At 43.0% G+C, this 25,768-nt stretch overlaps 1 protein-coding gene across 3 annotated transcripts in view; it reads left to right on the top strand.

Annotated features, from left to right (window-relative positions):
- The window catches only part of LOC149821468 (DExH-box ATP-dependent RNA helicase DExH11-like), a 189,862-nt gene that overhangs the window by 106,155 nt on the left and 57,939 nt on the right, over positions 1 to 25,768 (top strand). For all 3 annotated transcript variants that reach the window (XR_016426758.1, XR_016426757.1, XM_089983595.1), the window contains exons 16-17: positions 2,374 to 2,631; positions 3,242 to 3,351. Coding sequence is in view for 1 of the 3 variants with exons in the window: in XM_089983595.1 (XP_089839721.1) it covers positions 2,374 to 2,631; positions 3,242 to 3,351 (368 nt within the window). In the remaining 2 variants the exon portion in view is untranslated. The remainder of the gene's footprint in view (positions 1 to 2,373; positions 2,632 to 3,241; positions 3,352 to 25,768) is intronic.

Genomic DNA, 25,768 nt, shown 5'->3' with positions numbered 1-25,768 from the left:
GGCATGAGATCTAGATAAGAGAAGGTCAGTTTCAGGCTATTGTATATTTCTTGGCAGCAACATTGTGTCTTGGAGTAGTAGAAAATAGAAGGTTGTTGCTAGACCTAGTACTGAGGCTGAATATCGTTCCTTGGCAGCGGCCACAACAGAAGCTACGTGGGTTAGACACCTGCTAACAAAATTGGGAGAATCTATCTCAAGATTATTATTATTGTGTGACAATCAAAGTGTGATAAATATTTCTTTTAATCCCATTCATCATAGTCGCACTAAACATATCGAGATAGATCAACATTTTGTCAGACAAAGGGTTGAAGAGAAAGAAATTGAGCCATATTATGTTCGCACTGAAGATCAAGTGGCTGATATTTTTACAAAAGGGCTGACCAAATATAATTTTTGGTTCTTAAAACGCAAGTTGTCTATGATTCGAGATCATGCACAACTTGAGGGAGGCTGTTAAGATAACATGAAATGGTTCTGGATCCACGTCTGGTCCAGATCCATATATTATGTTTTGTATTTTGCACATGCTTGTATTTTATATTTATAATCAGGGATATTATTGTCCATAATCTTTGTAAAGTGTTGTATATAAACACAGTTTTTTAGGTCATGATCGATGACCATTCTGCGCAACCCCTTGCCTCCTCCCATCTACCTTCTGCTGATAGTGAAGACGTGGCTGAAACTCTGAATTCGAACAAAAACAACATACACAAATGGAGACTACTTCTCAAGATACTATCACAAACACAATGTCACTGATGGGCATGAGAAACAACATTAAAAATATAAGGATTTTATTGAGACAATGCTTGAGAACAAGCTTAACATACAAGAGGGGTTACACCCCCTATTTATACACAAAAGGAAGCAAAGGAGAGCCATTGGGAAGTGCTCCCAACAACTCTATTTCAAGATCATTATAAGGACTATAATGTCCTTGATAAAAAGAATAAGTTAAAAAAATAATAAAAACCTAAAGTGACCTTGATGGATGCAACTAATTACATAAGAAAAATGACTAAAAATACCCCTAATGGGTTTTACTTATTACATCAATATATATATATATATATATATATATATATATATATACTTTAACACAAGAGAGAGAGTACCTCCTCCTCCTCGTCTTCTTCTTCCTGCAACAATCCGAGAGAGAGAGAGAGAGAGAGAGAGAGAGAGAGAGAGAGAGAGAGAGAGAGAGAGAGAGAGAGAGAGGGCCTTCCCCTTTTATAAGATATGTTATATATGGATCCTAATATAGTGGATCCATATATAATCCAGACTCAGGCTCAAACTCTCTCTCTCTCTCTTTATATATATATATATATATATATATATAGATAGATAGATATATCCCCATACCCGCAATTTTTGAAATTGATGTATCGTTCCCTCGGTACCCATACCTGCACCCATGTGACATATTAAACTTCTGTTTGATCTTAGAATGATGCCTGACTAAATGAATAAATTGGAGTGGCATCTATTGAAGCCAACCCAGTAAAAACTAAAAGTGACAGCATGTTAGGTCATCTTTTTTTTTCTGTGTGCATTTTGGATTATTATAGTTTTTTTATAATCCTTGTTTTTGCCATAAAAAATTCTCCTTTAACTTAGATTTCTTGATCATTAAATCTCTCTTGAATATTCTTTTTCTCAACCTCTTTGGAGGATATTTGCTTCGTTGACCTCTTTTACAAATGTGTTCTCTGTGTGAGTATACACACAACCAGTGTCAAGACTTGGTTTCAGACTTGCTTGTCTGGTTTCCTAAATTCTCAAATTAAATTTCTTAGAATGATGTAGAAGATGTGAGGTTTACTGTCGTTCTTATATTATTGGTAACTTGTTTCATGTATACTGTATGTTCTACATTTTCCACTCTTCCATGGGCCATATTTGTAACTGTATCAGCCTCCCTTGGCAAAATGAGTCCGCCTTATCTACAGAACATCTGTACCTTTTTATTAAGCTGTGGGTCTCATAGCTCTCTTTGGTTCTTTCCCACATTTGATTTTTTTCATGAAGAGTTCATGCGTATGTGACCCTGAAGCATACTGTGATCCTGAAGCATACTGTGTTTTCTTTCTCCTTACTATTTTCTTTGGTGTAAGTATAAAGATTGGTATTGCTTTTCAGAAGGAACAATAAAGTTTTCAGTGATTGGCTAGTGGTGCCTTTGTAGTATCTGATCATTTTTATTTTGTCTTTTTGAGTCATCTGTGGCAGATTTGAGAATGTCGTAACTGGTCTCAGCTATGTTGTTGCCATTATCTGTTGTGATATCGAATAAGTTTTGAAATAAAGTATGGTCTTCCTGTATATCTGTATAAGTTTTTTATTTTCCAATACTTCTAACAGGTTGTGTTTGATACACTGAGGAAATTTGATGGTAAGGAATTCAGGCAATTGCTACCTGGTGAATACACTCAAATGGCTGGACGTGCTGGCCGCAGGGGACTTGATAATATTGGAACCGTTATTGTAATGTGCCGAGATGAAGTTCCGGATGAAATGAATATGAAACTTGTCATGGTTGGGAGCCCGACAAGGCTTGAGTCTCAATTTCGTCTGACCTATACCATGATTCTTCATCTGCTCCGTGTTGAGGAATTGAAGGTGCATTGTGCTGTCAAAACCTCTCCTTTGCTGACATCATTCCTTTATTATGCTCAAACGCCTTTCTTTGTTATGTTTGTCAAAACTCAATAGTGCATGTTCATGCTTTCATATCGAAAGCTTGTGGTGGGATGCTGGCGCTAGTAGTGCTTTTCTGGTATCTGTATCATATAGATACTCCAATTCTCTCATACCATCTCCCCTTACGAACTGGTCATATTGAAGAACTTCATAAAATGGATGTTTCTACAGCCATATCCATCTGTCACACGGATACTCCATTTTGAAAATATCATGGTATTATTGCAATAATATTCTGGCATTTTGAAGATATTGGGTTATTTTCTATTTTTTGTTTTCCTTGAAAAAATAAAATAGAATGCAATATTGTAGAAATATTGCCGATATTGGTGACTATGGATGTCACCATCTTCTTTAATGGTTCTTGTAGTTGGATGCACCTTGTGTCTTTGCTATTGGCTTGAGATGACTATTGCCTGCTGATAAATACAAAATACTATATGTATGTTTCTGTGTTATCCATGCACATTTGGTTACGGTAAATTAAATTCGTAAAATAGATGCATAATGGAATCCTTTCATGTTGCAGGTTGAGGACATGCTGAAGAGAAGTTTTGCTGAATTCCATGCTCAAAAAAATTTGCCAGAGAAGCAGCAACTACTACTGCTGAAGTTATCCCAAGCTAATAAATCTATTGAGTATGACATTATCCTCGTGTTTCTGGATCTTTTTTTCCTTTTTTAAAAAAATTATTGATGATAAAGTGCCTTGACATCTCTTTTGTTTATCTGAAATTCCACAAATTTCTAGAGATCACTTTACAGAAATGTTTGGTGATAGGTTGCTCTTTTGTTCTGAAGATCATATAACTCTTTAATATTTCATGTTCAATAGTTAATTATGTATTGAAAACTTAGTTGTCAAAAGTTGCGCCTAGGCTGGCTAGGGGTAAGGCCACCGCCTATGCTGGCTCGGGGTAGGGCCACCACCTAGGCTTATGGGTTTAGGCGGTAGGGCCCTGTTTTTTACTTAGGCTGTCCATGCCTAAGCCGCAGGGACATAGTTGCCATGTTTTTATAAAAATTTTTGTCTTTTCTTTCTTTCTTTTTTTTCTTCCTCCCGCCCTAAAATCTTTTTTTTTATTCTCTCATTTTCTTCTTTTGTTTTTCTTTTTTACCTTATTTTTTTTCTTCTTCTTCCTCCTTTCACCCCTCTGCTTAGTTGTCAAAGGCGGAGCCTAGGTGCCGCCTAAGCGGCCTAGCCGAGGTAGTCTGTAACGACCCCAACTCATCCCCTAAAAAAATTGCGATATTTTTTTTTTAAACAGTGCGGAAAACTTCCCAGAGACCCGGGGTCCTCACAGTTCCAATTCCAACTGGATAGCCAAACACCACAAACGAAATTGCAATTATCATCCATAAAAACCAAACCAATTTCTTTATTCAAGAGTTAAAAATTTATCTCAAGGACAATGTTCTACTCAACAGAAAGTAACGTAACTACTGACGGAAATAAGTAAATGAAAAGAACACTAGACTGAAAGACCAAAAAGAAAGAGCCACTCTGTCCACAAATGAAGCTGTCAAAAACTCAGTGTGACTCTCGCGCCCTTCCAGTAGCTGTCGACTTCACTGATCACCTGTTCCTGCGAAAAACCAATAAAGTAGGGTGTCAAAATCGAAACCCTGAGCACAACTATTTCTTAATGAAACAAGTGAGATAAAGGGTTAAGATAAGATATCCTGCAATAATTGAGGGAAATATATACAAGACAACTTATAGCATTTAGGAGTTTATTCATGCAACAATCATAAATGTTAAGCATGCAAAGACAGTAAAACAGTAGCAAGTAATAAAACTTCAGCATGCAACAAAAAATAAACATTCCACACTCACCACCATATATTGATTGAGGGAACCATTAAAGTATACATGATCTAATGCATAACAGGAAATTGCATGATTCTTGTGCAATGCATGAACCCTTTTATTAATTTTCACTTAAGTCTTTTGTTTCCATATGCATACCCTATTAAATGCATACAACTTTAAGTTTCTCTTTTTAATTACCGTTGCCCGCGGATACACCAAACGGGTACAAACTCCGAGGTCAAGTTAGGTTCCCAGGGTAGCTTAGCACACAATTTGTATTTTATTACTGAGTTCCAAACTTAGCCCTCGACCGAATCACCTTCGTAACATTAGACCTCCACATCTAATGTCGGGGACACAAGGGACACCCCACGCCCACAAGTGCCACTTTCTTGGTACAAAAAACAATAGCTGTGTCAAAACACACCTGTAACCCCCCAAAATTTCGACTTGTGATTTTGAAAACCTTATCGAAAACCTTTCAAAGATTTAAAGTTTTAACTTTTAAAAACGACAGCGGAAGACATTTAGAAAGGAACACAAGTCAACAATTCTGGGTACGTTAGCTGAAAAAAGCCATCATTCACATGTACAACTTAAAGAAATTTAAGAAATAAGGCAATATATTAAAATCTGCAGTTTATTACAAAATGAGCATTTTATTACAAAGTTCAATAAATCTAAAGAAAACTCCAAAGAAGATAAATCTTGATCCATGTTGCACCACGCCATCGGTCGCCAGTGAAGTCCTACTCCTCACCTGCCCATGAAATGGGTCAGTTTCATAACAAACCAGTAGGTGCACGAACTGATAAGTAGAATGAAAATAAAACAGGACATTTATGAGATAAGCAGTTATGATATTTAAGCAATTAATACAATTGTAGTCTATTCTAACAAATGTAATAAGTGCAAAGAGCTGTTAATTGAAGCAGTGTAAGTCTCAGTCATCTACAACTATTCATGAAGATATTCTTTAAGTTCTGATATTAACTGGCCGGTGGGTACGCACAGACGCGAAACGTAGAAACAGCCGAAGCCAATCCGGGGGTTTATTATGTCAGGTGTTTTCATTAACCCGGATGGCTGACTGAGTCCACTCCTAAGGGGACGGTCAGTGACCAAGAGAGTAAAATCCCCAAAGGCATTCGTGGCCCATTGATGCATCCAACTTCTGCAGAAGTGCCTGGGAGTTACCACCTAGGATAATTTATGGTAATCCCAATTCCCCTAACTCCGATGACTGGGGAAAACCGAGTCTTTTGCCCGTGGGATGGTTGTTAACAACCTGTCCATCGGAGTCTTTGTACCATCCATCCTCTCCCTTGATGAACCGTGAAGATCGGATGGGTACGACGGGGGTTTCTTAACCGTCGCCCCATCATATATGCTCTGGTCCATTAGACCCACTCGAGCATCTTGCCTGTGAAGGCGAATGGTCACCATTTATGTAATCTCAGCATTTGTGCTAATTGCACTCATCGAGGTTGTTACAACCTCATCCTCCAACCATCGTAACCCACATGAGGACGTACTTGTCCAAAAGTACGGTTGTACCTCCTTAGAGGTACGACTACGATGAGAGGGCAACATATAAGGTTTTATGATTCTTTTGGTTCATAAATGACATGTATTGCTCTTTCGAGAAATTTGGCCTGTGGAGGCCAACATTAACTCATCTATATAAAGTGTTGAGTTCCTAATTCAAGGTTCTCCATGACCTCTTGTCAAATTTATACCATACCTGCCTTAAGGTTTGGTTATAACAGTAATTGCAGTGGTTTTCTTTCCAGAAATGAGTCTATTCACAAAGTCTACCTTAAGTATGCAATTTCAAAAGTATAAGCATGCCGAACAGACAATCACGAGTTAAGTAATCCTACACGTAAACAGGTATGCCAATTAAACTACTTGATTCTTTCTAGAATGAGTCTAACCACATAATTTACATTAAGCATGCAATTTCAACAGAATCAAAATGAGTAACCTCTGACCAACCAATACTTTTTCAGATAAGCAGATATGTAAAATAACTATTCTATCTCAGAAGTCTTATTTTATTTTGTTCATACAAACTTTTCGTGCGACTTTCCCCTACCTCGGGATGTCGTGCAGCTGCGTGCATCTACGCATGTAGATGATACGAGGCTCAGGCCGCGGAGCTAGAGCGGGGGTCCGATGCGAGGTCTGCAACAGTGCTACGTTAATTATTCTGCGGAGAAATAGAAAAACAAGCCTACCTATAGGAAAAGAGAGAGGCAACAGGGGTGTGCCCCTGCTGGCCGAAATCAGTAAAACGACAAGGGGCGAGCCCTTGCCTGCAGACAGCCGCGGGGTGACAGGGGCTGAGCCCTCTGTCGAAAAATACCGAGGTGGCAGGGGGGTCAGCACCTGCCGGCAAAATGAATGTGGCAGGGGCCCTGCCAGCAACAATTACGTGGCAGGGGCTGAGCCCCTGCCGGCAAAATGAATGTGGAAGGGGCTGAGCCCCTGCCAGCAACAATTACGTGGCAGGGGCTGAGCCCCTGCCGGCAAAAATGAAAGTGGCAGGGGCTGAGCCCCTGCCGGCAAAAATGAATGTGGCAGGAGCTGAGCCCCTGCCAACAACTATTAAGTGGCAGGGGCTGAGCCCCTGCCGACAATAGAAAAGTGGCAGGGGTTGAGCCCCTGCCAGCAACGTCAAGTGGCAGGGGCTGAGCCCCTGCCGACAGACACGAGACGGCAGGGGCCCAGCGCCTGCTGATGGCGGTGAGGTGGCAGGGCCAAGGCCCCTGCCTAGTAGAGTCAACGAATGGCAGGGGCCTCAGCCCCTGCCAGACCGAGTCACGGCGACCCCAATAACGACGACAGGCAAAAAGGTGCCGCAGTGGTGACTGGACCCCTGTCGGGCCTTCGACAGCCCCACAAGAAAAAAAAAGAAGAAAAAAAGCGGGGAAAGAAAGGTGACAGGGGCGTGAGGGCCCTCTGTCGACCCTCCAAAGGGCACAGAGGACGTGGGAGGGCGCGGCAGGGGTCGTGCGCCGCCTGTCGGCCTCCCGGCGAGGTGACAGAGAGGGGGGGTGAGGAAGAGAAGAGGGAGGAGAAGAGAAGAGGGAGGAGAAGAGGGCGGCGTACCTGGGAGGCGGTGGCCGGCGTCGGCGGCGGGGCGCAGCAGGGAGGAGCTCGGCGCAAATGGGGGCGAGGGCTGCGAGAGGGAGGCGTGACTCCCCTCGCCCTCCAACCTCTCTCTTAAAGGCGTAGGCGGGCAAACGAATGGGGAAACCCTCGATGGGTTTCCCTAATTTGCCCGGAAGCGAAGGGGGAGAAGGGGGGGGGGGTTGCGGCGCCCGAAAACTCGGGTTTTTAAAACCCTAAGAAAAAAAGGGGCCTGGGTCGGGTCCGGACCCGACCCGGCCCGAGTCCAAACATTTTTTTTTATATGGGGTTTTACAACACCAGCCCCAGGTAAAGTGACAGACTCTCCTTAAAACCGTGGTCAGGAGAAGGAACCTCAATATCGGGTTTAGGGGACCAAATTAAGCACACAGAGTTTTTGTATCCTCACAGTCTCCTGAAGACCGGATCTCTAAGATCCCCATTCTCCAGATGAGTGATCTCAGAAGGTATATTACACTGTTTTTAGTTATTGTTTGTTATTAAAAGCCATTATTTGCAGTTTGAAATCCAGCAAGGGCAAAAGCAAGGGCAAAAGCAAGGGCAAAAGCTCGCATCCACCCTTGCGAGAACCATCACAGGATTTCCACCCGTGAGGACAACCAAAACAGTGCAGTAGTGTGCAGTACCCACAAGTGTGATTTAAGTAATTAAATATTCAAGAAGAGCAACCAAGCCCACGGCTCTCCAGGCCGGTGATGGTTCATCTAGGTCATCGATGCATCGCATGCCAAAACCAAGCATTGTGTCTTTTATCATACAAGACTCGTGTTCCAAGTGTGCCCTTAAAGCAAAACTGTTCATAAGCATGAAAGTGCTTAAATCATATGCATCTTTGCCCTGTGAAATCTTGCATCAACCTACATATATCCATGCCAATGCATACTGCCTTGAGTGTGTGTGTGCACATACCAGTACATATTCCCATTAAGTGTGCATCCTCATATTAAATATACAACATCAATGACCTGGCAATGCATGACAGCACAACATCCACACGTTTTAAGTGCACAACTACAATAATGTACTTAAAATAAAATTCTGCATGTATAAGATTCATATTTCCTTCTATCAAAACATATAATCCAGCATATGTATGAGTTGCTGGTTGGGTATGTCAACCTCAGACCGGACAGCCTACTGGCCGGCTAGTCAAACCAGTCCAGTCGACCCTGTCGGCTGGCCCTATCAGCACATACACAGGTCAGCCACTGTGGCTGTATCTGTGTATGTCTGATAACAGATGAAAAACCCAGCCATTAAGTGATAAAACCCAAATTCAAAACCCCTGGGAGTATTATGCAATCATATATAATTTTTTTTTTCAATAAAGGATAACAGCATGATATCCTTATACTTCAATGAAATTTTCAGACTTACAGAGGATATTTACATCTGACCACAAGGTATGATGGTACGATGCATGCACATTCCCATGAATATTAATGCTTCAACGAAATCAGAGGTGAATGTACAAATAGGAAACATAACAGTCCAAGTACAGGCATATTCATAGATATATATACAGAAAAAAAATGTGTGGGCCAGTATTATATATATATATATATATTTTTCTTTTACCTGTATCGCAGGCCAGCACCGAGCCGACCGGGTCGGCTGGGCCTGCCTCGGTCCTTCCTAAACCAGCACCCTACCCAGCCAATCACTTGACTGGGCATGTCGTCTCGGCCAACAGCTGGCAGTCAGCCGAGTGCCACTCGGCTGGTTGCCAGCCAGCCAACAGTCGAACCCAAAAGAAGAAAATAGAATTTTTTTTTTAGAGCCATGCCCAGTCCAGCCGACCCTGTCGGTTGGGCTCAACAACATATACACAGGTCCAGTTTGGGCCTGTGTATGCTGTCAAAAACGACAACATAAGAGTTCACATAAAAACCGTTTATTAGTTACATTATATATCTCTTTTTTTTTGTTATGAAACAATAAAAATACAGAGGTTACGAGTGGGTAACAGTGGAAATCGTGGGTCCACTATTCTCCATGGATTTCCATCAAAAGTTGCATGGAAATCCAATCTCCACCCGATGCCTCATTTGAATCAAGAAGAGGTACCCGTACCTCGTTTCGCAAACTTCTGGTGATCGGAGACAACCTTTACGAGAGAGAGATCGGCTGTGGTCGAACTCCCCACTGTCGAACTCCGGTGGAAGGGAAACAACGAGGAGGAGGAATAAGGAACGCCGCTTGACGAGGGTGGCGCGTATGCCTGCCGCGGTTGGGAAGTTGCCGGTGATGGAGGCTCCAACAATGTGCACGAAAACGAGAGGGAGAGAGAGAGGTTTGGGGCAAAACAGAGAGGTAAGGGGAAGGAGATACCAGCTTGCCATTTTGAAGGACGCCCTCCGAAACTGGCGGAGACTGTTACCCTCTCGTCGGTGGCTGCGACCCATCTTTCCCCCTCTTTTCCCTCACACGATAGGGGTTAGGGTTTTCTCTCAGCACCCTAACCTCCCCTTCTTTTTTTCCCCTTTTCAGCAATATCGGGCAACCCTTATCGGGTTGCCCTTCCCCCCCTTATTTGCTCGTTACACAGGGGCCACCAGGGTCCGAACCCGGGACCCTGTAACCGACCCTGAGTTGGGTCCACGCCTTTCCCCCATCACTATGGATCTCCAAGTTGGATCCAAATGGATCCAACTGTGGATCCTCGAGTTCGCTCTCTCTCTCTCTCTATATATATATATATATTTCTCGTTTTATTACAAATATCAATATTATTTTTGTATAACGTAATTATTTATGCATAATTACCCATTAATGTGTCCTAGATCCGAAATATGGATCTTAGGTCCAAATTGCGTTTTTCCAACCATTAAAAAAACAAATTAATGGCAAAACTTACGGTTTTTACATCCTTACCCCCTTAAAAGAATTTCGTCCTCGAAATTAGCACGTACCACATAAATGAGGGTAATGATGATGCATGTCTGTCTCAGGCTCCCAAGTGCATTCATCTAGCCCATGATGCTGCCAACACACCTTCACGAACAAAATCGTCCTACTGTGTAGCACCCTTTCCTGGCGTTCCACAATCTCTATCGGCTTCTCGTTCGTAGTTAAGTCAGGTTGTACCTCGATCGCCTCATAGTGAATCACGTGTGAGGGGTCACGTACGTACTTCTCAACATCGAGACATGAAAAACATCGTGAATCTGCGAAAACTGAGGAGGAAGTGCTACCCGATATACAGTCTCTCCGACACGTCTAAGGACTTCGAAGGGTTCAACATACCTTGGACTTAACTTTCCTTTCCTACCAAACCGGAAGATCCTTTTCGTAGGCGAGATTCGAACAAACACGTGATCGCCTACCTCAAAACTGAGCCCTCTACGCCGCTGATCGACATAACTCTTTTGCCTACTTTGAGCTGCAATCAACCTTTGTCGGATTAAACGCACCTGATCCGCATAGTGCTGGATGATTCTCGGAGACTCCACTGCTCTCACTCCAACCTCATCCCAACAAACCGGAGATCTACATGGTCGGCCATACAGTGCTTCATACGGAGCCATACCAATACTAGCATGAAAGCTATTGTTATAAGAAAACTCGGCAAGCTTCACATGTTTGTCCCAATCACCTGCCCAATCCAAAGCGCACGCTCTCCACATATGCTCGAGCGTTTGAATCGTTCGTTCTGACTGCCCATCTGTCTGTGGATGGAAAGCAGTACTAAACTTCAAGGTAGTGCCAAGGGCTTTCTGAAGCTGGCGCCAAAATCGAGATATGAACCTCGGATCCCGATCTGAAACTATCGAACGAGGCACTGCGTGAAGCGTAACAATCTCCTCTACATAGAGATCGTCCAAGCTTTCTAAGCTTTAACTAATCCTGATCGGAAGAAAATGAACACTCTTTGTCAAACGATCCACAATCACCCATATGGCATCTCGCTGTCGTCGGGTCTTAGGCAGCCCTACGATGAAGTCCATTAAGATATCATCCCACTTTCATTCTGGAATTTCAAGAGGCTGCAAGAGTCCCCCAGGTCTTTGGTGCTCAATCTTCACTTGCTGGCAGGTAAGACACCGAGATACAAACTCCGCGATGTCCCGTTTCATCCCATTCCACCAGTAAGTCCTTTGCGGATCTTTGAACATCTTGGTGGAACCAGGGTGAACGGAATATCTCGACCTGTGTACTTCACTCATCAACTCTTCACGTAACGCTTTTGGAACCCACCATCGGTCTCCGAACATGATGGTTCCGTCCTCTTCTCGGCGAAGCTGCACTTCTAGCTTCTGGGCACTTTCGCACAACTTTTCAAAGTCCGAATCTTCTGATTGGAGTTCCTCAATTCGAACTATGATCTCTGGTCGTGCTTGCATCCCAGCACAAAGGATGCGTTCGGAGTCATCAGCAAAAGGCTGCCATCGTACGAATTCCTCGACCAGATTCCAACTGCGTCCAATCAAGCTAGCTGCTGTGACTGACGCCTTTCTACTAAGTGCATCCGCCACCACATTCGCCTTACCTGGATGGTAAGCGATGGAGAAGTCGTAATCCTTTAGGAACTCCAACCACCTACGTTGTCTCAAATTCAAGTCCCTCTGGGTGAAGATATATTTGAGGCTCTTGTGGTCGGACATGACCTCGAACGTTTCCCCATAAAGGTAGTGGCGCCAAATCTTCAACGCGAAGACCACTGCCGCCAACTCCAAGTCATGGGTGGGGTAATTCTTCTCATGCACCTTTAGTTGTCGGGAAGCGTATGCTACGACCTTTCCATGCTGCATAAGAACACAACCCACTCCAGTTCCCGACGCATCACTATATACCACAAAACCACCCGTACCGAATGGCAATGTCAAAACCGGCGCCGTGGTCAACCTCTTCTTTAACTCTTGAAAACTGTCTTCGCAGCGAGAGGACCACTCGAACTTCACTTCTTTCTGCAACAACCGAGTCATCGGGGCAGCTATACGTGAGAAATCTTGAATGAATCGACGGTAGTAACCTGCCAATCCCAAGAAACTTCTAATGTCTGTCACCGTCTTTGGTTGTTTCCATGACAAAACGGCCTCCACCTTGGCAGGATCAACCTCAACTCCCCTCTCGGATATCACGTGACCGAGAAACATCACTCTATCAATCCAAAACTCGCACTTTGAGAACTTAGCGTAAAGTTGATGTTCTCTCAGTGTCTGCAGCACAACTCGTAGATACCCTTGGTGATCTTCCACACTCTCCGAATATATCAAGATGTCATCTATGAACACGATGACAAAAGAATCCAGCCACAATTTGAAAACCCGATTCATCAGATCCATAAATGCCGCAGGGGCATTTGTAAGTCCAAAGGACATCACTAGAAATTCATAATGCCCATATCTGGACCTGAACGCTGTCTTAGGAATATCCTCAGTTTTAATCCTCAACTGATGATATCCTGAACGAAGATCGATTTTCGAGAACACCTTTGCCTTTCTCAACTGATCGAACAAATCATCGATCCTAGGCAAAGGGTACTTATTCTTCACCGTCACTTGATTCAACATGTAGTAGTTAATACAAAGTCGCATTGATCCATCCTTCTTCTTAACAAAGAGGACCGGGGCACCCCAAGGGGACACACTCGGTCTAATAAATCTTTTGTCAAAAAGCTCCTGCAACTGCTTCTTCAGTTCCCCTAACTCAGCAGGTGCCATGCGATACGGAGCGCGAGAGACTGGTGCCGTACCAGGCATTAGCTCAATCGAGAACTCAATTTCTCGATGCGGAGGCAAACCCGACAAATCCTCGGGAAAAACATTCGGGAATTCGCGGACAACATCTAACTGATCCAAGGGTGTCACCTTACTGTCTTGAGCAGAAACACTGGCCAAGAATACCATGCAACCCTTCTTATGGTATTTGGAGATCTTTAACGCTGACACGATCCTCACCCCATCGGTCGGTCTCCTCGAATGACATAACAATGCAGACAATTTGGGATGCTCCAAGATTACCTTCTTGCCCCGACACTGGAGGGTCACATTATGCTTGGACAACCAGTCCATACCCAAGATGACATCATAAAATGTCATATCCAAAATGACCAAATCGGCGGACAACTCATGGCCTTCTATCACCACGCATACCGCTGAGAAATACTTCCCGCAGGAAGAGGATGCACCCATAGGTGACATCACATTAAGAGCCCGCTCGAGGTTAGATGGAACCAAATCAAGTAACTTTGCAAACGAAGAAGAAATAAAGCTGTGTGTTTCACCTGAATCAAACATCACACGTGCAAAGTGTTCGACAACTAGGAATATACCTTCGATCAGATCAGCCTGATCATCCTGGGATGCTGCTGTCCCTGCGTAGACCCACCCATTGGTCTTGCGTTGACCCTGTTGTTGTTGAGGCCTCTGCTGCTGCGGTTGCTGTTGTGGTCCACCCGGAACCGCAGACTTGTTCGGACAGAAGGGGGCAATGTGCTCGGGCTGTTGGCACTGATAGCAGACCCCCTTGAACGATGGGCAAAAACCTAGTGGATGATTCTTGCCGCATCTGCGACATGCCGGCTGGGCCTTCCTCTGTTGTTTCCGCGGCTGAGGTCGGCCCTGTTGCATGCCCTGCTGTCGCCCGTCACGGGTCCGCTGCTTCTTCCCGATCTGCACCCCCCCTCCTGCTGGTGGGTTCTTCCTGGTCCCGCCTGAAGAATCCCCTGTGTTGCCGCTTCCCTTCTGAGAGCCACCTTTGGATCGTTCCCAGTCCTCGGTCAGTACTGTGGTTGACTCTATCGCCTCGGCCTGGGTAGAAGGACGACCCCCGAGCACACGAGTCCGCAACCCATCCTTCAGTCCTCGCACGAATTTGGCCGCCCTTGCCTTCTCATTCTTGAAGAGGTTTGGGTTGTACTTCTCAAGACTCCGGAACCTGGTAGTGTAGTCCACCAGACTCATAGTCCCCTGAGTCAAATCGAGAAACTTTTGTTGCATCTGCTCCTCGGCGTAAGAGGGAAAGTATGCGTCTAGAAACTCCTCTCTGAACGTCTCCTAAGGAATCTCATCCCAATCGGCGAACTTCACCATTCGCAGGGTGTCCCACCACTTCTTGGCATCGCTCTTCAAACAGTACGTGCCAAAAGGTGTCTTTCTCTCCTCAGGGACAGGTAAGACGTCGAACGCCCGCTCAATCTCCTCGACCCAGCTCTCGGCAGCCTCTGGGTCTGCCTTTCTCGAAAAGGAAGGCGGGTCCAACTTCAGAAACCTTTCGAAGGAAACGCCACCCGCGTTTGGAACAATATCGACAGGAGGGTCACGAGCCGCTCCTTATGCGGCGGCCTGCGCAGCTGCCTGTGCAGCCTGTGCCGCTTGCGCAGCCTGTATAACCTGAGCTGCTTGCACCGCCTGTGCTGTTAGTGCCGCCTGAGCCGTCATGATCTCGGTAAGGGTATGAATGACTTCCATCATAAAATCCCTTTGCTCCTGCCAGTTTGCGGGAGTAGCAGTAGAGGACGAAGCACCTTTGCGAGTATACGACATCTACATCGCACATGCATTTCATAAAATTAGACCCTCTCTGATCCTACCCCCTTAGGGTTGATCACGAACAATAATCGTTCACGTAATCGCACCAAAGAATATTGAACTATACTTGCAATCAATTACACAGAATTCACACAATTTAAGTAAAAGTATTAAATGACATTATCAGTGAAGATGATTGCTCTGGAGGACGAGTCACACTTGTCGACGCTTCAGGACAGGGCTCATATACCAAAAATAAAATTTAATACTCAAAAGATGACAGAATTGCAAGTCTTTGTGGTGGGCTTTGATACCAAACCTGTAACGACCCCAACTCATCCCCTAAAAAAATTGTGATATTTTTTTTTTAAACAGTGCGGAAAACTTCTCAGAGACCCGAGGTCCTCACAGTTCCAACTCCAACTGAATAGCCAAACACCACAAACGAAATTGCAATTATCATCCATAAAAACCAAACCAATTTCTTTATTCAAGAGTTAAAAATTTATCTCAAGGACAATGTTCTACTCAATAGAAAGTAACGTAACTACTGACGAAAATATGTAAATGAAAAGAACACTAGATTGAAAGACCAAAAAGAAAGAGCCACTCTGTCCACAAATGAAGCTGTCAAAAACTCAGTGTGACTCTCGCGCCCTTCCAGTAGCTGTCGACTTCACTGATCACCTGTTCCTGCGAAAAACCAATAAAGTAGGGTGTCAAAATCGAAACCCTGAGCACAACTATTTCTTAATGAAACAAGTGAGATAAAGGGTTAAGATAAGATATCCTGCAATAATTGAGGGAAATATATACAAGACAACTTATAGCATTTAGGAGTTTATTCATGCAACAATCATAAATGTTAAGCATGCAAAGACAGTAAAACAGTAGCAAGTAATAAAACTTCAGCATGCAACAAAAAATAAACATTCCATACTCACCATCATATATTGATTGAGGGAACCATTAAAGTATACATGATCTAATGCATAACAGGAAATTGCATGATTCTTGTGCAATGCATGAACCCTTTTATTAATTTTCACTTAAGTCTTTTGTTTCCATATGCATACCCTATTAAATGCATACAACTTTAAGTTTCTCTTTTTAATTACCGTTGCCCGCGGATACACCAAACGGGTACAAACTCCGAGGTCAAGTTAGGTTCCCAGGTTACTTAACACACAATTTGTATTTTATTACTGAGTTCCAAACTTAGCCCTCGATCGAATCACCTTCGTAACATTAGACCTCCACATCTAATGTCGGGGACACAAGAGACACCCCACGCCCACAAGTGCCACTTTTTTTGTACAAAAAACAACAGCTGTGTCAAAACACACTACCTCCAGGTAAACTGAAAGACTCTCCCTAAAACCGTGGCCAGGAGAAGGAACCTCAATATCGGGTTAAGGGTACCAAATTAAACACACAGAGTTTTTGTATCCTCACAGTCTCCCCAAGACCGGATCTCTAAGATCCTCATTCTCCAGATGAGTGATCCCAGAAGGTATATTACACTGTTTTTAGTTATTGTTTGTTATTAAAAGCCATTATTTGCAATTTGAAATCCAGCATGCAAAAGCAAGGGCAAAAGCTCGCATCCACCCCTGCGAGAACCATCACAGGATTTCCACCTGTGAGGACAACCAAAACAGTGCAGTAGTGTGCAATACCCACAAGTGTGATTTAAGTAATTAAATATTCAAGAAGAGCAACCAAGCCCACGACTCTCCAGGCCGGTGATGGTTCATCTAGGCCATCGATGCATCGCATGCCAAAACCAAGCATTGTGTCTTTTATCATACAAGACTCGTGTTCCAAATGTGCCCTTAAAGCAAAACTGTTCATAAGCATGAAAGTTCTTAAATCATATGCATCTTTGCCCTGTGAAATCTTGCATCAACCTACATATATCCATGCCAATGCATACTGCCTTGAGTGTGTGTGTGCACATACAAGTACATATTCCCATTAAGTGTGCATCCTCGTATTAAATATACAACATCAATGACCTGGCAATGCATGACAGCACAACATCCACACGTTTTAAGTGCACAACTACAATAATGTACTTAAAATAAAATTCTGCATGTATAAGATTCATATTTCCTTCTATCAAAACATATAATCCAGCATATGTATGAGTTGCTGGTTGGGTATGTCAACCCCGGACAGGACAGCCTAGTGGCCGGCTAGTCAAACCAGTCCAGTCGACTCTGTCGGCTGGCCCTATCAGCACATACACAGGTCAGCCACTGTGGCTGTATCTGTGTATGTCTGATAACAGATGAAAACCCCAGCCATTAAGTGATTAAACCCAAATTCAAAACCCTTGGGAGTATTATGCAATCATATATAATTTTTTTTCCAATAAAGGATAACAGCATGATATCCTTATACTTCAATGAAATTTTCAGACTTACAGAGGATATTTACATCTGACCACAGGGTATGATGGTACGATGCATGCACATTCCCATGAATATTAATGCTTCAACGAAATCAGAGGTGAATGTACAAATAGGAAACATAACAATCCAAGTACAGGCATATTCATAGATATATATACAGAAAAAAAAATGTGTGGGCCAGTATTATATATATATATATATATATATTTTTTTTTTTTCTTTTACCTGTATCGCAGGCCAGCACCGAGCCGACCGGGTCGGCTGGGCCTGTCTCGGTCCTGCCTAAACCAGCACCCTACCCAGCCAATCACTTGGCTGGGCCTGTCGGCTCGGCCAGAAGCTGGCAGTCAGCCGAGTGCCACTCGGCTGGCTGCTAGCCAGCCAACAGCCGAACCCAAAAGAAGAAAATAGATATTTTTTTTTAGAGCCATGCCCAGTCCAGCCGACCCTGTCGGCTGGGCTCAACAACATATACACAGGTCCAGTTTGGGCCTGTGTATGCTGTCAAAAACGACAGCATAAGAGTTCACATAAAAACTGTTTATTAGTTACATTATATATCCCTTTTTTTTTGTTATGAAACAATAAAAATACAGAGGTTAGAAGTGGGTAACAGTGGAAATCGTGGGTCCACTGTTCTCCATGGATTTCCATCAAAAGTTGCATGGAAATCCAATCTCCACCCGATGCCTCATTTGAATCAAGAAGAGGTACCCGTACCTCGTTTCGCAAACTTCTGGTGATCGGAGACAGCCTTTACGAGAGAGAGATCGGCTGAGGTCGAACCCCCCACCGTCGAACTCCGGTGGAAGGGAAACAACGAGGAGGAGGAAGAAGGAACGCCGCTTGACGAGGGTGGCGCGTATGTCTGCCGCGGTTGGGAAGTTGCCGGCGATGGAGGCTCCAACAATGTGCACGAAAACGAGAGGGAGAGAGAGAGGTTTGGGGCAAAACAAAGAGGTAAGGGGAAGGAGATACCAGCCTGCCATTTTGAAGGACGCCCTCCGAAACTGGCGGAGATTGTTACCCTCTCGTCGGTGGCTGCGGCCCATCTTTCCCCCTCTTTTCCCTCACACGATAGGGGTTAGGGTTTTCTCTCAGCACCCTAACCCTCCCTTCTTTCTTTCCCCCTTTTAGCAATATCGGGCAACCCTTATCAGGTTGCCCCCCCCCTTTTTGCTCGTTACACAGGGGCGACCCGGGTCCGAACCCGGGACCCGGTAACCGACCCCGAGTTGGGTCCACGCCTTTCCCCCATCACTATGGATCCAAATGGATCCAACTGTGGATCCTCGAGTTCGCTCTCTCTCTATATATATATATATATTTCTCGTTTTATTACAAATATTAATATTATTTTAGTATAACGTAATTATTTATGCATAATTACCCATTAATGGGTCCTAGATCCGAAATATGGATCTTAGGTCCAAATTGCGTTTTTCCAACCAATAAAAAAAAAATTAATGGCAAAACTTACGATTTTTACATAGTCTCTCGGTCTGATGCACAATTGCACACACACACACACACATATATATATATATATGTTTTCTTTGTAATTTTATATAATTCTCTATATATACATATCTGTGTACTTAATTCATATATAATCTATAAGCATATGAGTTATCTATTTGACTGTTTTTATGTAATATAATTGCTTTACAATGTTCGACATGTTATTATTATTTGCTTATTGCTTATTGCTTATTGCTTATTGTTGATTGATTTTATGTTGTATACATGTTTGTTATTAATTTTAGTAGTTTGTTTACATATTTTGTCTGTTTTTTAAATTTTTTTTATTTAGGGTACTGCCTAGTCCTCGCCTAGTCTTTTTAGGGGCTCACCGCCTAGCGTCTTTGACAATTAATTATTAAAATAGTTAATTATATATATTCAACCGATCATTATCGTCTTGTATGTTTTTATTCATCACAATATTTAAATGCCTTAACAAAAATAGTATCTTTGTATAATGACATTTTGTTTGTATGCAAAGATGTTGATAGAAACCAGTTTCATACTCCTTCACAATGTAATCGAGACGAGTTTTGACTGGAGATGTTATGGATTTCTCAAGTAATTGGGATGAGTTTCCTGAACGTTTGATACTTCTGTTCATGGTTTCCAAAACGAGCTTCCTACCAGTATCTGATATGGGTACACATGATACATGATATGAGTTTATTTGTAATCAAATAAAGAAAACTACACAATAACACAATAGGCAATAAGCCAATACACAAACCACTATGGGCAATGCAAAGGAGCCACTAAGGGCGATACTATTGAATAGTGTAATACATTTCTGTATAATATATATTACTTGTTTTCTGTACTATCCCTTTTCTTATTTTCTTTTGTACGTATCGTTGTTTATTTGGGGTAATGTTGGAAATAGTCAGGTAGTTATGGGGTCAACAAAATTTGTCTTGTAGTGAGCTCAAGAGTGTAGACCCCTCCTTTTATGTGTCTCTTGTTTCAGGTTTATTTTCTATTGAAGCTAATGGCACTTTCTTTCTTTAAGCCTCTTGCTATCTTCTTCCTTATGTGAACTTCTTTGTGCTTGATATGGTATCAAAGCCATATCACACAAGAGAAGACAAGCTTTATAATCATTCATTTATCAGAGTTTTTAAATAGTAATTCAATGAAAAATAGTGTTTGAAATAGCAAGTCAATGGACTTTGGGAGCATTACATCGCAAACTTTCCTTCACAAACAGATTTGAAATTCCACACGTTTGAGAAACCAAATAGATTATGAAAATAAAATTTTTAATAGTTTAAAACTTGTACAAAGGAGATATTTTCAAGAAAACCTTTATGTAAATTTACCGAAATGTTCTCAGGAGCGAAACGTCAGAAAAATAGTCATCTTGATCTCATCACGCTATCGCAGATCCGAAACATCACCTGCCCATAAAATGGCTCAGTTTCACGAAAAGCTGGTAGGTACACAAGTGAGACAATGTGGAACTGAAATAAGAAATAATCAATGTGCAATACTCTATAACAAGCATGATTGGTTGATTTACTTAAGCAAATAAGCCACCTCTAGAATGAGCAATAAATTATGCAAATGAACAAGTATCTCTAATATGAGCAATTGAGTTATGCAACCCAGTAAAAGTGAACAATTAATTATGAAATCAAATGAGTTATTAACTATCACAAGGTAAAAGTTCATTCATCACAAGATATACACAGTTTCATGACAAGTAGATACATTAATCATAAGAGGCAATCAATTGCACAACAAGTAGTTTTATAAAGCACCAGATGTAAGCAACTTCCAGTTGTAGGCTGTAAGCAATCACACGGCAACAATTATATTAGTCATAAGATGTAAACAGTTCGTAGATTACGAGATGTAAGCATTTGCACGACAAGCAAGTCTAGTGATGAGTCAAAAAGTGATGTGAACAACATATTTATTGTTTCGATATTAGCTAGCCTTGGGGGTATGCACAAGGCACGACAGGTAGAAACAATTGAGATTACTTCGAGAGTCTATTATGCTATGTATTTTCATTACTCTGAATAGCTAGCCGAGTCTGCTCTTAATGAGATGACTAGTGATCAAAAGAGAAAATCCCCAAAAGCATTCGTAGACAACAGATGCATCCTACTTCTGTAGAAGTCTATGGGATCTACCACCTAGGATAATTTCTGGTAGTCCCGTCCCCTAACTCCGATGACTGGGGACACCGATTCATTTGTCCGAGGGGTGGTTGTTAACAACCTGTCCATCGGAGTTTTGTACCATTTTATTCTCTCTTGATGAAGTCAGCGGGTCGAATGGATGCGTTAGGTGTTACTTAACTGAATACCCATTCTTATATGCTCTAGTTTTTCGACCCACTCGAGAATCTTGCCCGTGAAGGCGAAACCATCACCATTAGGGGATTTAAACACATTTGTGCACGTTCGAGGCAACCACACACTTCTCATCTTACTCACCGCAGTACGCAACGTACCTGTTTAAAAATACAATCACGATGAGAGGGGTCAACTTATTGTGAAGGTAAAAACATCACCATTTTGTGGTCTCAAACACGTGCCATTGTACGCTCGAGTTTAACATAGACCTCTCATCCTACTCATCGTAGTACACAACGTACCTATTCGAAAAGTACAACTACGATGAGAGGGGTATGGATTTCTTCAAAGAAAACCCCCAAAACATAGTTTTGCAAAAATACATGGTGTAATTATTCAAGTTCATACTTGACATGTTCTGGTCCTTTAGATCTACACGAGCCTCTTGCCTGTTAGGCGAACATCAACATTACATGATTACAATAATGTGCCAAAACACGTTTTGAGGTTACCACAGACCTCTCATCCTACTTCTCGTAGTCTAAACATATCGTACATGTCTAAAAGTACGACTATGAAGAGAGGGGCATAGATTTCTCAAAAGAAACCCAACAACATAAACTCGCAAAGGAAGTGATAAGACAACCCAACAAAGTCTCGCAACAGAAGTGATGTAGCAAATATCTAGCAATGGTGCAGGTTCCTCAGTAGAACCCTCGCCCAACCTATGCCCATGCCCCTAAACAAGGTTATTCGATTTGTATCGGAAACACAAACAGAGGTAGCGAAAATCCTATTCCCAAATGCATTGATGTGGGAGACTTGGCTATTATTTCGCGATTAAAAAGACTCTAAAACTTTACTTTGCACCACTGTTTATTTGGAAAGCTGGACTCACGAAAAGAAATCCTTTTTAAGGATTTTAGTGCTCACGCGCATACCCGTATCTTTTTGAAAAAATGCATACTTGGAATGTGCTAAACCAAACGCCTTATTTTGAAACCTGAATTGTTTTTCAAACTGAGTACGACATAAGGCAACTCGCATGGGGAAAGATCGTCATGGATCTCTCATTCGTTTATCGCAGTATCCGTATGCCGCGCATAACTCACGATACTGGTCTCAATAAACGGGATAAGGGTTTTCCAACGGATCAAACCAAAACACAAGTTCGTGTCCCTTAATCGGGATCATTCGAGTTGTATCAGGTACACGAACCAGAGTTGTAAAACACTTCTCCCAAATACATTGATTTGGGAAATCTAGCCGCTATTTCGCAAAAGACTTTCAAAATCTGCTTTGCAAAACTATGCATTTGGAAAAATAAGTTTGCGCCTAAAAACCATCTTTTTGGGAATCCGAATTGCATAAGTGTGAGCCGTGACTTTTAAAACAAATGAGCGAAACAATATATGCTCTAAGCTGCACTTAAGTAAGTGCAAGCCAACAAAGAGAGAGCTCGTGCACATAACAGTGCAACGGCGAAACAAGAAGCATGACTCGATGTGCAAAACTGCACATCGAGTGTAAGATGCGCAAGCAACACACAAGGTACGAAATCGTACCTTGGCTAAGCGAGTGCGTAAGGTGACTCGCGAGGTACGAAGTCGTACCTCGATTAAACCAAAGGCATAAGCAAGTAAAATGCAAGAGCAAAGCCTGTGCGCGAAGCGCGACGACAAGGTTGGAACAAAACCACATGCAAAAGCAAAACATATGTGCAAAGCGCAACAATAAAGTAAGAAACAATACATGCAAAAGTAAGTGCGAAAGCAAGCCTATGCACGAAAAGCGCGGCGGCAACAGAAAGCAGTAAAGCAGGAAAGTTAAAACAAGAATGTAAATACAGGAATTAAATGCGGAAAGAGCCTGTGCACATAATGCGTGACGACGACAAAAAACAGTAACAACAAAGGGACAAGGATCACGAAACCATGTCCTTAAGTTAAAGACGTATGTATATATATATATAATTATTGTCCTTTCTGTTCCCATTTTAATTTTAATCGCTTAATTTAAGTTCGTCCATTGTCCTTTGCACAACTTTTCTCTACCTTCGGGAGTCGCAGTGTTGCGTAAGTCTTCGAGCATAAGTAATGTACATCTCGGGCCACGGGGCACGAGAGGGCTTCGTTGCTCAATCTGCGATGGTACAACATGTTAGTTCACAAAAAGTAAAAGTAGATGGGGCAGGGCACAACCCCTGCCTGCTGATTCAAAAAGGAAGGAAAGGGGTGGGGGCTGTGTCCCTACCCGCTGCCTGTCCTATTGAAAGGAGAAGGGGCAGGGGACACACCCCTGCTGGTTTGCTGTAGAAAAGAGGCACGGGCTCTGCCTCTGCCCGTATGTTGTCGACTGGATCGAGGGCGAGGCAGGGGGCTTCACCCCTGCCTATCGGGAAAGTACAGAAGAAGCAGGGAGGGGCTCAACCCCTCCCTTGCAAATAGAGGACATAGGGAGGGGGCTCAACCCCCCCTTTGCGTACGAAGGAAACAGGGAGGGTTCCAGCCCTTCCCTTGCGATACAGAGGACACAGGGAGGGGGCTCGGCCCCTCCCCTATGTACAGAGGAACACAAGAAGAGGGCCTAAATCTTCTCTTGCGTACAAAGGAACACAGGGAGGGGGCCCGACCCCTCCCCTGCGTACAAAGGAAAACATGGAGGGCTCGACCTCTCCCCTGCAATACAGAAGACACAGGGAGGGGTCCCGACCCCTCCCCTGCATACAAAGGACACAGGGAAGGGGCCCGACCCCTCCCCTGCAATACAGAGGACATAGGGAGGGGGCTCGGCCCCTCCCCTGTGTACAGAGGAAACAGAGAGGGAGGTAGGGGCAAAGCCCCCTGTCTGTTGGTGGCACACAGGCAGTAGGGGCGTCACCCCTGCCGACCTGCCAAAAAAATAGAAGAAGGCGAAGGGGACGAAGAAGAAGAGGATGAGGAAGAAGACAACACAGAGAGGGAGTAGGGTTACCTGAGAAGGCTGCGACGACGAGGCTCCAACGACTGTTTCCAGCGAGGAGAGTCTGCGGGAGAGGAAGGGGGAGATACCGATCGGGGCTGCCTGTTGGCGTACGCAGGGGGAAGAAGGGAGAGAGCGAGGGTAACATAGACAGGGAGACAGGAGGTGGGGTCAGCGGTAGCGGCTCCGGTGAAGGAGCCCCGAGGGGGAGTAGTGTTAAAACATATGTAATAATACCATAATACCCGATAGGGGTATTATGGTCATTTCACAAAGTACCCCATAGGGGTACTTATTTTGTTTCTCGTATTTCACAAAGTACGCATGGGTAAAAGCATAGAGGAAGTTCTTGCCGTATCTAAACCCGGCAATCATGTTAAAACATACAAACCACCTCATTTTGGTAAGCAAGGGAGTGGTGGAAGAAAAATGATTATATGTCACCATTGTTATGAGCCGGGACATATTAAACCCGTTTGCCCAAAGCTAAATGGGGCATTCAAGCCAAAGGTGGCTTCCGTTGAAGAATCCACCACCAAAGAAGATGACGGCAAGAACGGGGATCTCAAAGACACTCTTGGACAAATCTCCTTGGCTCTTCAACAAATCTTAAAGGTCACTTCTTCCACCTCCGGTGCCGCCATTGCCTCATCATCACCTCCCGGTACGTACTCTTGGATTTTAGATTCCGGAGCTTCTTTTCACATGACCCCTCATGAAAATGCATTAACCAATGTGCACACCAATTCAAAAATGTCTTGTGTCTCTACGGCCGATGGAACTTTTCTCAAAATAAATGGTGTTGGAACTCTTGATTCTAAAAATGTTCAAAATTTCCTTGTTCCAAAAGTTAGAATAGTTCCAAAATTAAATCTTAACCTCTTTTCTGTTTCTCAAATAGCCGACCATGGATGTGAAATATCTTTCTCATCCCAAGGGTGCTTTGTGCAGGATCTCCGGTCCGGGAAGCGGATTGGGCAAGGCCATAGGAAGGGAGACCTTTATTTTATGGATAATTTAATGCTTCCAAATACGTCATTTTATACTTATGTCCAAGACAAAAATATTGAAACTTGGCATAAAAGGCTTGGACATCCAAGTTACTCTAAAATGTATCTTTTTCCTTTTGGACACAAGTTTTGTAAAGAAAAAGATATCAATTGCAAAGATTGCATTTTTGGCAAAATGAAGTCCACTCCTTTTCCTATTAGATCCTTTGTGACAACAAGACCTTTTGAATTGGTGCATTCCGATGTTTGGGGGCCATCTCCGGTTCTATCTAAAGGTGGTTATTCATATTATGTTACTTTTATTGATGATTATACTAGATATGTATGGATTTATTTTCTTAACTTTAAATCGGAAGTTTTTAACTTCTTTAAAGAATTCCATGCAAAAATTCAAAATCAA

Source organism: Nuphar pumila, chromosome 12 (assembly GCF_984573655.1).
Source record: "Nuphar pumila chromosome 12, dmNupPumi1.hap1.1, whole genome shotgun sequence".
In the NCBI taxonomy this organism is placed as follows: Eukaryota; Viridiplantae; Streptophyta; class Magnoliopsida; order Nymphaeales; family Nymphaeaceae; genus Nuphar; species Nuphar pumila.
The sequence above is the reverse complement of the archived record's forward strand: the minus strand, read 5'-3'. Positions and strand labels throughout refer to the sequence as shown.